The sequence below is a fragment of the Adiantum capillus-veneris genome, chromosome 21, assembly GCF_014529385.1.
Source record: "Adiantum capillus-veneris isolate H3 chromosome 21, ASM1452938v2, whole genome shotgun sequence".
Classification (NCBI taxonomy): Eukaryota; Viridiplantae; Streptophyta; class Polypodiopsida; order Polypodiales; family Pteridaceae; genus Adiantum; species Adiantum capillus-veneris.
Genome location: NC_140951.1, coordinates 52,429,712 through 52,444,140, shown reverse-complemented (window position 1 = coordinate 52,444,140; position 14,429 = coordinate 52,429,712). Strand labels below are relative to the sequence as shown.

The window sequence follows — 14,429 nt, the reverse complement described above, 5'->3', positions numbered from 1 at the left end:
CTCAAAAGCCCAAAATAGAGTAAAACCAGCAAGCGTACAATGCTGAATTTACTGCGCAATCGAGAGGTTATCACCCTCTCGTGTACCTGCTTTGGTGCAGTAGCTAGCTACACCGGTTCCTGTGCAAAGAGGCTCTTGCCTCGGCACAAAAGCATATTTCCCCACAGCTGTACATAGGTCAAATGAGAAGCCCACTAGTGGGGCATAACATATTGTACGTAGGGGAGAAAGAGCGCAGTATGTAGCGTGCGGGGCATCACTCCCGTCACCATACTGTGCATAGAGGGCAAGGTAAGCATTCCATAGCTTCTATACCTGCTACAATCCACCTGAGGCTGAAAATGGCGCCCCCTTTGTTGATATGCAGCTCGTTTTTGCCTCCCAGAGTGGCAGAATCGCTCACAGGCTGACACGTCGCCCAGGCTGACACTGTGTTTGTTCTACCACCCTACCCCCCACCTTTTCGTCTCTATCCTCTCTTGCAAGACTTGCTCGCTATGATTTTTTATTACAATTATCGGTCTCCTGACCATCATTGAAAACTACCATTTGACCAACATCTACAATGTGGGTTAATTTACTGGCCCCTTTCAACTTATAAAGTTGCAGTGACTTGACGAGTGGCCCAAATTCCAGTTTGGCGCACACGAGCTTCCATACTCATCAGAATTCAGTGCTAACTGGCCCGGGTAGTCCCTGTCTAACCGACCTAGATCCCCGATGTGAGAAACCCATATGGCTGCAGCCGTTTCACACTTGTCATGCAATGTCCACTTGCACCATTTCAAGGCTTCCGGGACAAACAAGTAAAAATAAAATAAATATATCTAATACTTATTTACGGAAGGCAACAGTAAAAATACACCTCCTGGTGACACACCCCACCCTTGAAATACTCCAAGCGACCTCGCTTGCATGCCAATAATACATGCGGATATCTCTTGATATCACATATATTCTATGATGGGAATCCAAGATATAAATGCTTCCGGAAATGTAGCGTTGGACGATTAAACAATCCCACCAACCTGGCTACGACACATATATCAAGCATAGAAGTCTTCTAGTGTACTCTTGAGCACAAACTTCTCTAGCTAAATTCTGTATGGAAAGAGTAGATACAATTGCTTAACTACTCTTTTGAGCATCATGAACTATGCTCTTGCCTTGCTCCAAAAAGGCTGCATCAAGTCACTGTGGGTTCCATCTGAAAGGCTTCAAGATACAATTGCAATAGCTGAGGTGAATCAACCAATTCAGACTCTTCCATCCATTTGGCATCTAACGATGGATAGTTCTTGAACTTCACCAAATAGCGTCTTGCAACCTTTCCTCTAACCTTTCTTTCTTTATGTGCCAATATCTGTTCAGGAACAAGGATTTCATCCAATTCTTCCACTTCGGGTTGTTTCTCATCAAGCATATTCTCTGGCACATCACCAACAAAGGGCCTTAGAAGGCTGACATGAAAAGCATTATGTATTTTCCAACCTTCTGGTAGCTTCAACCTGTAAGCTACATCGCTGATCTTTTCTGAAATCTGAAAAGGACCATAATATCGCATACTGAGCTTAGGAAACAAGCGTTCCTTGCCTTTCCTTTTCCTTAACCTCGCCTTTTCAAAGCGCAAAAGTACCCAATCACCAAGTGAAAATACAAGTTCACGACGGTGACGATCAGCAGCTTTCTTTTGCTTAGCCTAAATCTTCTCAAGAGCAATCTTTATCTTCTTGTATGTTTCATCCATATCTTGCACATACTTGTCTGCCTCAAATATCTTGTCCTTAGTTTGCAAAATGGGCGGGACTTTCTTTCCTCCTTCCACTACCTCAAATGGTGCCTTACCTGTTGATGTATGCACAGTGTTATTGTAAGCATATTCAACCAATGGGAGATGGTGTTCCCAAGTTGCCTTGTGCTCTGAGACATAACATTTGAGCAGGTCCAAGACAGTAGAATTTGCCTCTTCTGACTGTCCATCAGTTTGCCGATGAAACGAAGAAGAGAACTTGAGCGTAGTGCCCATGTTCTCAAACAATGCCTTCCAGAAAAGACTCCTCATACGTGGATCCCTGTCACTGAGAATTGACTGAGGCATCCCATGATATTTAAAGATATTGCTCATGAATATCTTGACCATGTGTTCTAGCTTTATCTTCTTCCTAACAGGAATGAAATGGGCCTGCTTACTGAACCTACAAATGATAGTCCAAATCCCATCATTTCCTGTTTGTGTCCTTCGAAGATCAAAGATAAAGTCCATTGCTATACTTTCCCATGGCCTATCAGGGATCGGCAATGGCTGCAACAATCCCGGTTGCTTTTGTCTGTCAAATTTGACTTTTTGGCATACTAAGCATGATCTTACAAATGTGTCAACATCTTGACGCAAAGCTGGCCAATAGAAGAATGCCTCAACCCCTTTCACTGTCGCATCAATTCCACGATGCCCAGCATAAGGTGGAGCATGACTTTCCATCAAAATCTTTGCCCGTAATTGTTTAGTAACGCATAACTTTCCATGCATCATGAGAAAGTCATTCTTAAGCATATAGTGCTCATGATATTGCCCATCAACAAGCTGGTCATAGATCCTTGCAAAATTTGAATCTTCAGCATATTGTGTCTTCATTTCGTCTAGTTCACAATGGTACGGAATTGACACTGCTGAAATTTGGGGCTTTCGTGACAACGCATCAGCCACCACGTTCTTTTTCCCTTGCACATGCACAATCTGAAAATGGAACATGGACAAGATGTTTGCCCATCGCATGTGTTTCTCAGACAACTTCGTCTGTGTAAGAAAATATCGCAAGGTTTGATGATCCGTTTGGACAACAAAATCAGCCCCTAGCAAATAGTGTTTCCAACTAGTGAGAGCATGAATTACTACCAGCAATTCTTTCTCATAGACTTGCAAGTTCCTTTCAGTCTTCAAAAGAATTCTGCTCTCATATCCAACTACTCGGCCATTCTGCATTAGAACTGCACCAAGACTATGGCCACACGCATCACATTGAACCACAAAAGGTTTAGAAAGATCTGGCAAAATAATTACCGGATCTGAAGTCAGCTTCTCTTTCAAGTGTTTGAACGCTAAAATTTCCTTGGCTGTCCACTTGAAAGTAACTCCTTTTCCTTGCAGTGCATGGAGTGGAGAAGCAATCTCAGGAAAATTTCGGATAAACCTCCTGTAATAGGAACATAAGCCTAGAAAGCTTCGAATGTCATGTACGGACTTCAAGTATGGCCATGACCTAATTGCTTCCACTTTAGCGAGCTCCATGCGTACCCCATCTTTTGAAACAATGTGCCCAAGGAAGTGAATCTCTTCCAAGAAAAATTCACTCTTCTTCGCATTAATGAGTAGCCTGTTCTTATGTAACTCATTGAAAACTGCAGTCAAGTGATCCCTATGCTCCTCTTCAGACTTCGAGTAGACAATCATGTCATCAAAGAAGGTACCCACGAAGTTTCTATGTGGTCTAAAAATTATGTCCATCATTCTATTAAACGTGCAGGAGCATTTCTGAGACCAAATGGCATAACAAGAAACTCATAGAGACCAAATGTTGTCCTGAACGCAGTCTTATGGACATCTTCTGGCCTAATGCGTATCTGATGATACCCGCTCTTTAGGTCTATTCTTGTAAACAATGACGCTCCCTCAAGCCGATCAAGAATGTCATCTATTCAAGGCGCGATAGTCAATGCACATGTGCCATGAACCATCCTTCTTCTGCACTAAGAGTACAGGCGAACAAAAAGGGGATGAACTGGGCTGAATCAGCCCCTTCTCTAAAAGCTCGTTGACCTGACCCATAATCTCTTTCTGCTGGGCTGCACTAACCCTGTATGGTGGTCTATTCGGTGGACTAGAACCTGGCACAAGATCTTTAGTATGATCCTCAGGTCTCTCAGGAGGTAACTCCCCTGGCAAAGAGTCCGAAAAACAATCACTGAAACCACTCAAATAAGTTGACCTGTCTTTATCTAAGGTAGACAAATTAGATACAACTTGAGGTACTTCTTTTGCAAAGATCAAGTACGCAAAAAGATATTCTTTATTACATATGAAATAGCAGAAGCACAAACAACTGGAACAGACTCGCCTTTAAGCTTTACATCAAGGACATGAGTCTTTCCTCTATGTACAAGGGTAATCTTTTTGTTGTAAGTATCCACCATAGCATGCAACCTGTAACACCATGGGATACCCAATAACACATCACAGCCCTCAAGCAGCATAATATGAAATTCTTCCGCATCCACATAGCTCTGAATGTGCAGACGAAGCTTTCCCAGAATGGGAGTAACAGGCTCTGAATGTCCTGGGCATGCCAAACCTGCTTCGCCTGTCATACCCATCTCCTCTGCACGAATGCCCAACTTTGATGCCAATTCTGGTGATATGAAATTTACACGGGCTCCTGGATCAAAGAAAACCAGCACTGTCTGGTCTCTAACTTTGCCCCAAGCTCTGCACAGCTCCGTGGCATCTGTGTTTGGCTGATCTCCAACCAAATCTGGAACAAGTCCTGCACTCGGCTTTGGCTTCTTCCCTTTATGGTCTGACTTGTCATCCTTATCGTGTGACTTCTTCTGTGGGCACTCATTTGCAAAGTGTCCTTCCTGTTCACAAATGTAGCATTTCTTGGCCTCCCTAAGAGCTTTCCTTTCTTGAAAAGTTTTGCCAAAAAAATGCCTTTTTTGTCCTTGTCCTCGTTCTGAAGAAGATTTAGACTGCTTCTTGGACGTATCAGCTTCTTCAGTGGAGGGCTTCTTTGCAGGAGACTCAGAAGGCTTTGCTGCAACATTGCCCTTGGCTGAAAACTGTTTGCCCTGGGCCCCTTTCTTGTGGCTATTAAATCCATCGGAATCTCCCTTCGACAGATTGTAGGCCACTCTTGCATTCTCTATCAATTGAAACATATTCATGACAGTAGTCTTTGTGCAGTAGTCCCTGATTTTCTTGGGCAATCCGCAATAGTACTTCTCAATTTGTTCTGACAAAGGCACAAACCTGTAAGTGGTGACTGGCAACAATGCGGCCCAAAACCGTTTATTGTACTCTTCCAGATTCGCACACTGTTTAGCATTCCACTCGTGCCATTCCGTCATCACATCCACTTCAAAAGTGTTTGTCAACCATGCAGGCGCAAAAAGTTGTTTGAATTGGGCCCACGTTGTTGGGGCTTGACCTTGGTTTGACCTTGGTTCAACAATGCGGTCCACCATTGAAGCGCATTCCCTTTCAAGAAAATGGCAGCCTTGCGTATCTTTGAAGATTCCATGAAGTTGCCTCCAGCATAAGCTGCATCGAACTGCTATATGAAGGTCAAAGCCTTTAATTGGTCCTCAGTTCCTCTGAAAGTTTCAAACTTCACTCCCTACCCACCTTCCTTGTAATCCTTAGGCTGACTCAAAGGAGCCACATTATCATAAACAGGTGCATGTAACAGTGGTGCTCCATGAGTGTTCATTCCAGCACGCGCATCAACTGTTTTCCCTGTCATATCTGCATTTTGTACGTATGGCTGCGAAAAACCAGCCATACCAAATTGTGTTCCAGGCACTCGAAACTGGCCATAGGCACCCTGAAAACCTGGTTGGACACCCATGTTCGCGTACATAGGGTTACCCATGCCTGTTTGCATTGTCCCGAACACATTCCCTGGCATATAACCTGTGGAAGGTCCAGCCATAGCTTGAAACACTGAACCACCTCCAAAATAACCAGGATAAGTATTAGGTAATGGGAGGGTCTGACGCATAGCCTATTCATTGCTCCCTGAACCATTCACAAACGGTTCCTGTCCAGCTAAAGCAAGTTGCTTTGGATCATTGGACACCGCTAGTTGCTCAACCACATGGGCTTTCCCTCGAGCATCATTAGTCCTTTGCGCATTGGAAATCTCCTTTTCCTGCAACGGCTCAGTCATGCCCTATGTAGGAGGCTGAAAACCCTGTGTCGGAGCCTGCAAGAATTCATGCATCCTTGGGTTGTTAGCCAACTGCTGAAACATGTCCATGCAACAACGCAGTTGAGTTCTAAAAAACCTGTCCTCTTCTTCAAGAGTTGAAGGAATCTTCTCTGTGCCATGTGAGGAAGATCCCTCTTCATGTACTTGGTCTCTCTTCTCTGCCATATCGACAAGCTCTGTGTTGCTTTCACCCACAACAATCCACGCTGCACTTTTTGAAGAAAAAGTGACTATCCCGTCGATGGAACCATATAACCGGCCTATACAACGTATAGGGCGGTACTATTTCAATTACCTATTAACTTTACACAGAGCACTAAGAAGGGAAGAGAACACAGTTGCGTCCAGCGACTAGAATGTCACTGCGCACACGAGACCGACACCCTGTAGGCTCCAAAGACTGGCGCCCCTTTCCGTATTTCTTTAATTTAGAGAGAGAGAATTACAAAAAGAGCCCCTGAAAGACAACACCTGCATCCAGCTAGTACGCTCCAGATTCGGCAAAATTTCGGCAACATAACGGTACCGAAATCAATCCGAATCAATTTCTAAGGTAGGCCCTCAGTTCCACGGACATATTCCCTCAGTCGGGAGCACAAAACAGTAAATTACAGGTCGCTGTAATTTCTGGTTCAGCCCTGTTTTTGACCTGATTTGGGCACACGACTGTCCCTGCACTGTTCCCTGCACCTTGGGCTAAGTGCCCCTTGATTCTGGAAACATTTTGGGCTCAAAACAGCCCCAAAATAGAGTAAAAACAGCAAGCAAACAATGCTGAATTTACTGCCCAATCGAGAGGTTATCACCCTCTCGTGTACCTGCTTTGGTGCAGTAGCTAGCTACACCGGTTCCTGTGCAAAGAGGCTCTTGCCTCGGCACGAAAGCATATTTCCCCACATCTGTACATAGGTCAAATGAGAAGCGCACTAGTGGGGCATAACATACTGTACGTAGGGGAGAAAGAGAGCAGTATGTAGCGTGCGGGGCATCACTCCCGTCACCATACTGTGCATAGAGGGCAAGGTAAGCATTCCATAACTTCTGTACCTGCTACAATCCACCTGAGGCTGAAAATGGCGCCCCCTTTGTTGATATGCAGCTCGTTTTTGCCTCCCAGAGTGGCAGAATCGCTCACAGGCTGACACGTCGCCCAGTTTCCGAGTTTGGGCTTTCCCTGCTAAAAATATCTCAACTGGTGCGTCAGTTGACTTGGCAGCAGAGTAATAAAATGTTCCCCTTGTCATTCCAGAGCTAATGACACGAACACATTTTCCAGTCAAAAATAGCAGTTCCCTAAATTTTAGGAGATGCTTCCATGGCGTCCCTATCGGTCTCCTGACCATCATTGAAAACTACCATTTGACCAACATCTACAATGTGGGTTAATTTACTGGCCTCTTTCAACTTATAAAGTTGCAGTGACTTGACGAGTGGGCCAAATTCCAGTTTGGCGCACACGAGCTTCCATACTCATCAGAATTCAGTGCTAACTAGCCCGGGCAGTCCCTGTCTGACCGACCTAGATCCCCGATGTGAGAAACCCATATGGCTACAGCCGTTTCACACTGGCCATGCAATGTCCACTTGCATCTTTTCAAGGGTTCCGGGACAAACAAGTAAAAATAAAATAAATATATATAATCCTTATTTACGGAAGGCAACAGGAAAAATACACCTCCTTGTGACACATCCTCACATGATTATGCATGTCTGTTTCTGCATGTGTATGCCTACACATGTTTACGCCTATGCACAATGCTTGTTCGTACTGTACACATGATTATGCACGTTCAAGTTTATGCATGTATAAGTCTATTCCCATGTAGGTTCAAGCATGTGTAGGCATAGCTAGCCTTATGTGTCTATTCATGAGCCAAGGTTTATGCATGTTCACATGATTATGCACGTTTATGCACGTGTACGTTTATGCATGCTCACATGATTATGCATGTATATGCTTACACATGTTTACGCCTATGCACATCCATGTTCGTATTGTACCCATGATTATGCATGTTTACCTCTATGCCCATGTAGGTTCTAGCATGTGTAGGCGTAGGTAGCCTTGTGTGTCTATTCATGAGCCAAGGTTTATGCACGTGTAAGGTTTATTCATCGGATTTTTAATTGGTGTAGTACAAGGAGCTTGTTTATTTCACCTTGAATCGGAAGATATTCTATTGCAAACTCGCGACATGTCAGGACCTACGACCAGGCATTGTAGGCATAGTAGACAAGAAGCGTATGGTACGCCACCTCTCTAGAGAGCATGGTCTCGTTGTGGAAATACCCGACCAACGCCTTGCTAACAAACATACTACAAGCAGGGATAGTATGGGCATAGACTCAGCAAAGCGTGCATTACGTTCTTTCAACCTATCCATTCCACATAACTCCAAGCTAGCCCATGTCTTCATCGCCGGTTACATGGAGTGCAAGAAAGGGAAGAGAGAAGAACAACCCATCGATGAAGGTAACAGTTGGAATCTTATTCAAGCTTCTTCTCGCATGTATGATGTGCATTACACATTTCTTTGACAATTATGTTCGGTGGTTTTAGTTGACTTGGTCACCCCTCCTCACGCACAAAGACCTGAAGGTGGGCTACCTATTGTTGAAGATGTGCTTCACGAGGCCGCTGCCACGAACCTACCTTTGGAAGGAAACAATCAGCTTGTAGCTGAAAGGGTGGACAACTCCATCGATGTCGAAGGCGGTAAGGATGTCATTCGCCACCATGTCGCAGCTGGACCTAGCAAGAGGCACCGTAGAAAAGTTCCAAAGAATGATGGTGGGCAAGAGGCACCGTAGAAAGGTGCCAAAGAATGATGGTGGGGCTCCCCGACGATCTACAAGATTGAATACATGTGCCATTTAATGTTTCTTTGTATTAAATCTATGTGGGATTCCTTCCATTGCCATGGGCAAAAGACAATTGTTTCCTTTGTTAATTAATGGTGTTGTTTGGAGTATTGTTTGACTCTCTCTCTCTCTCTCTCTCTCTCTCTCTCTCTCTCTCTCTCTCTCTCTCTCTCTCTCTCTCTCTCTCTCTACATCACACATACATAGCTTTCATGAACAAAAGTCTCAACTTACGCATTACTCAAGTCTCTCTCTCTCTCTCTCTCTCTCTCTCTCTCTCTCTCTCTCTCTCTCTCTCTCTCTCTCTCTCATCACATATACATAGCTTTCATAAGCAAAAGTCACAGCTTCAACATTACTCAACAATGGTACAACTTAAGCATTACTGCAAGAAGGGCACAATGAAACTCTCAAACATCACAACTTAAGCATTACTGCAATAATGGTACAATAAAGAGTTACAAAATATTTTGTGTTGCCATTTTGGTTTCTTATCCAATTTAGCTTGCATGGATATTTTGCGTTGTTTTTCCGGCCTCAAAAAGGGATGCACACATCTCCCTTGCTGTCTTTTAGAAGATCTTTTCTCAATAAACAACTTTGCCCTCTTTAAGGTATTGCCAAAACCATCCTCCATAGTGAAAAATGCTTCCATGTCATGTTGTGCCTTCACCAAATTCACATGGGCCAATGTGCGCCTTAGTCTATCGCTCGCTTCCTTAATGAGTGCTTTGTCTCCTCCCACAGTCACTAACATTTCCTCAAATATTTGCCGAAGTGGTTGAATGCTCACCTCGGTTGTCGAAGAATCAACGTGTTCATGCTCCCCTTTTTCCATCGGTGTGCACATGCTACTAGGAGGGGACTCCCCACTAGAGAAGGCCTCCATTCTCCCTCTTGGTTGCCTGCCCAATTCCCATTATTTGTACATGTCCATGCATTGCTTCACAAGTGAGGCTTGAGTGTCTCCTCTTATTAGCATGACCTTAATTTGATGCTTGCATCTGTTACCTTGTTCAGCCCACTTACAAGTGCAACACGCCCATTCACAATCGGCGTTGAATACCGTGTACCCTTGGCCAGGGGACGAAATACTTTCCACCAAAGCCACCCCTTTGGAGGTATCCACGAAGGTGACATGCCCATCTGGTATCTGAAGTGCCGGTTGGTAGAAGTTCTCAACATCAATCTCTACGGAATTGTTGCGTGAAGAAAATTGCGTGTTGCCCGCACCCACATTTCTGTCCAAGGAGGGGAAAAAAAAAGTTTAAGAGTCAACGGAATAAGCATAGGGATTCATGAGATATGTGTGATGGCATTGTCTCACCTATCTTGGACTCCCAATATGTCTTAAGGTACATGATGAATTCATTCTCTTGGCTATATTGGTTGTAGAAGGACTCGAGCATCATCTTTGCTTCCTCCTTGATGACGTCCTCCGTGATGGACATGTACCTTGCATATTCATAATTGCCCCCAAAGCCCGAAACATCTCTGCTCTTTTTCTCCAATCCTTGACCTTTCTAATAAGATGTTTTAGCCAACATTGTTTGACATGCCACAAACAAAGTAGAATAGGTTGATGGAATACAACTCTGCTTAACAAAACACCCACTAGCTTTTGTAAGTTCATGCATCAACGTAGTCATTCATGACATAAACCATAAAGATCTATACCTTAGAGCAGCTATCTCTTGCTCTTGCTCTGCTACCTTGTATTTATTGGTGCGAAGGTTGCATCCATTGCAAGGAGATTTGCATAGCCGTGTTTGAAACACATCTCTCTTTGCCATGAAGTTTGTATTCCCAACACAAAGTCCAAGTAGTTCTTTTCACCCTGATGTTGGTATACAAAAATATTCCCCTTCTTCTCCATGCACCATCTCCTCACACTCTCAGCATCATTGTCATGCCATTGATATTCATCAATGGAGAGATTTTGGCCGATATTAAGGACATCTTTTATGCTCAAAAAATCATCCCTAACCATGGAGTACGTAGGATCCCTAGTTGTTTGTGTGTGCAGTGCTTGAATGTGCTTTTCCATAACTTGTTGAGGTGAGAATCCACAAAACAACATGTTTGCAACCCAAACTTTCTTATGTATAGATATCCCAAGGAGAGAACTTTGAGGAATCACCATCATGAGAAGAACCATGGCATACCTCATCATCAACATTCGTGTGATAGGGATGAATGTAGGAAATGACACCCAGATCTGGCTCGTTTGCCAATCGCTTAACTTGGAAGTGACATTGACAACCTCGCAAAAGCGTGCCTTTATTAAGTGGTGGGCGCCTCTTCTTTTTGCTATTTGATGCGCCCTGAGAGGATGCTTCCTTACCATCTCCATCTATCACACATTTTCGTGTATGAGGTGTTGACGATGATGACTTTGGACCGAATGCACACCAAAACCTATCATGAGGAACACAAGATTTCCTAATTGAATTGCAATAACCCATCATAACAATGTGATTAGAGGTTGATTGAAGTTGGAAATACACTTACACTTTTCGCTCAATCCATGTGTCGATAGTGATGCGTTTAAGTTGTTCCGGTGTATACCTATGGTGCGTGGTAATCTTGAAAGACGTTGGAAAATCCTCTGACTTTGCCTCGCCGACTACGAAATCATTCACTCGTGACCACGGAATTTGAGCTTCACGCATTATTCGATACTTGGATTTCACGTTGTAAATATGCAACCATTGTAGTGATGTAGAATTAAAGATACCGGGGTTAGGAATTTGTACATTCATCTTGGATCGAGAGGTTGGGAGTGACGGATTTGGCACTTCCAAATCACATCAACATCCACATAGTGTGGATGTGGAGGGAGAGAGAGAGAGAGAGAGGGAGACCCAAGGTTGACTAAGCCATTTTTGACAATGGGATTTCTTTCTTGTGTCTGTGTCGGTGTGTGTGTGATAGAGGTGTTGGGGGTTGGTGTCAATTTCAATTTTCTGATTTCGGGCATGTTCAATCAATTGTGTGCTCAATGAACACTAACACAAGACGTGTGTGTGTGTGTGTGTGTGTGTGACCTTTTTTTGGGGGAGGGGAGGGGAGGGGAGAGAGAGAGAGAGAGAGAGAGTTAAGTTCCGCTGAGCTATTGTCATTCAATTTTCGTTTTTTTGCTTGGACTGCCTTTAAGGTAATATAATAAGGTTGGTTGAGTCCAAAGAGAGAAGGCGGCGGCGGCGGCAAGCGAATCAAGAGTGCTAAGTATATTCTGCTGACGCAATCCTCACTTTCACGCATACCACGCTGGAGTTGGTTGCCAAGCTTGCGTGGACGCCACCTGGACTCAGAGTCCGATTTCTAGACGGAGCCATATATATATATATATATATATATATATATATATATATATATATATATATATATATATATATATATATATATATATATACATACATACATACATATAATATATATATATATATATATATATATATATATATATACATACACAAAAGATGCGAGAGGCGCACACTGCAGGAAAATGGGCAGTTTACCGAGGAGGCAAAGCCATTATCCAAGAGTTTCGAACTCCCAAACCGGCTCCCTCGTCATCTACCCCCTCCTTAGGCTTTGTTCATTTTATCTTTTCTTTTTGTTCATCCCTCGATGGACCCTCAGTCCTTAACTGAGATGTATGTGACAATGTACTGTTTTTGTGTTCGGTCCCATAAGTCATATCTGACCTCCGTGGACGATAATTCAATCTCTCTCTCTCTCTCTCTCTCTCTCTCTCTCTCTCTCTCTCTCTCTCTCTCTCTCTCTCTCTCTCTCTCTCTCTCTCAGTTTTTAGTTTTCTTTGTTTGTACCCAGACTTGGTACTAGACTCATCATTGTAATCAGTTGGTCTCATAGGTCATTTTGGCCTTTTGTAGACGTTAATATATCATTTCATGTCATTCATTCTCTCTCTCTCTCTCTCTCTCTCTCTCTCTCTCTCTCTCTCTCTCTCTCTCTCTCCCCCCCCCCCCCAAATGGCGGCCCTCTGCAACGCGAAGCCATGGCAGCTCTTTGTCGGTACATATGGATCATGTTTGACACAAAACCTAAACCTATGTTCATTGCCGAGTGCTACATCCCCATAGAGAGTCACCATTCTCTGGTGCCTTCAATGTAGAGAAGAATTACCCTTTCGAAGATCTGTATGCCGATATCCATGCCTATGCACAAGAAGGGATGATTATGCTTATTGGGGACATGAATGCTCGCATAGCACATGCGCAAATGCAAATGGTGGATCTCATGACACCTCCAATGCTTGAACATAATGAGATACTAGATCCCACATGGGAGAGATGTTCGAAAGATCTCATTACAAACCCGCAAGGTATTGCATTGCTCAGTATGATGACATCCTTACAACTAATCGCCGTCAATGGAACAAGTTTGAAAAATCGGGAGAATGCACACGCTACACGGCCAACAAAGGCATGAGTGTTATTGATTATGTATTGATTGCATATGAGGCATCCCATATTGTAAGTAATTTTACAATTGGGAAGAGGTCACCCAATTCGGACCACACCCCAATCTATGTATGGCTACAAGTTCCCACTCAAAAAGCACAAAAACAGCCCCATGCCCGATCATGGACATACAAAATGCAAGTGGGCAAGAAAAGAATGTATGCAGAACATCTAGACAATGCACTTGCTCATGTACCCATGCCATCACACATTGAACAAACATGGCCAATTTTCAAACAAGCTCTATGTGACGCTGTGGAACAAACAATGGCAAAAATGCATCGGGTAGGAAATCATGTTAAAGGGCTACCGCATAACCCATGGTTTGATGAAGAGTGCAAGTATGTCAAAAAACAATTGCGGGCACTGTCAACGACGAACACGGAATGGGAAACTCTATCAAAAGACTACACAAATCTCAAGAGGCGGAAAAGGAGAAACTATGAGCTCCGTACGGAGACACAAGCCATAGCCAACTTCAAGAAAAATCCCAAAAAGGAATGGCTGAAAATAAAAGGACGGAGACATGACATTATGGGGGACATAAGCTCAGATGACATGTACATGTATGTGGAACAACTATATGTGCATAATAATGCGGAAGAAATGCCACACATGCAAACCGATCTCCATGCCCAAGACCACTTTGATTCCGAAACGGTTAAAAAAAGGCATACAGAAACTTGCAAATGGGAAAGCTCCAGACATACTACACTTGAACTCAGAAATGCTTAAATGGTCAGGTATGAGAGCCAGAGAGTGGATACATAGAATGCTAAACCAAGCCATTGTTCAAGGGCTACCCGAGGATTGGCAAAAGAACTGGATCAAAGCACTTTACAAAAAAGGGGATGTAAATCAGCCTACCAACTACCGTACCATTATGGTAGGATCTTGCATGGCAAAGCTTTTGGGAAGCATCTTAGAACAAAGCATAAGCACATGGGCAGAGACAAATGGAAAACGAGCAAAAGAACAAGCAGGTTTTCGACCAAAACATAGCACCATTGATCACCTTGTTTCACTCAGGGTATTAATGGAAGAGAGTCAACTAACGGGAAAAACATTATAATGTTGCTTTGTAGATTTCACC

At 43.6% G+C, this 14,429-nt stretch overlaps 2 protein-coding genes and 1 pseudogene across 2 annotated transcripts in view; 1 reads left to right on the top strand and 2 right to left on the bottom strand.

Annotated features, from left to right (window-relative positions):
* EDA25 (CCAAT-binding factor) overlaps positions 1–14,429 on the bottom strand; it is a 92,015-nt gene that overhangs the window by 16,200 nt on the left and 61,386 nt on the right. The window lies entirely within an intron of this gene.
* LOC147430953 (uncharacterized) lies at positions 8,412–8,862 on the top strand. The gene is made up of 3 exons (XM_086493485.1): positions 8,412–8,457; positions 8,545–8,743; positions 8,778–8,862. The coding sequence occupies exons 1-3, from the start codon at positions 8,412–8,414 to the stop codon at positions 8,860–8,862; spliced, it is 330 nt and encodes a 109-aa protein (XP_086349611.1).
* Positions 9,305–11,429, bottom strand: LOC147430952 (uncharacterized; annotated as a pseudogene).

Excerpts from the sequence above, each read along its gene's own strand:
- LOC147430953 (XM_086493485.1), top strand. The coding sequence starts at position 8,412 with ATGGAGTGCAAGAAAGGGAAGAGAGAAGAACAACCCATCGATGAAG. Across the intron at positions 8,458-8,544 it reads AGAACAACCCATCGATGAAG|TTGACTTGGTCACCCCTCCT; the intron begins GTAACAGTTGGA and ends CGGTGGTTTTAG. Across the intron at positions 8,744-8,777 it reads GTCGCAGCTGGACCTAGCAA|GGGCAAGAGGCACCGTAGAA; the intron begins GAGGCACCGTAG and ends AAGAATGATGGT.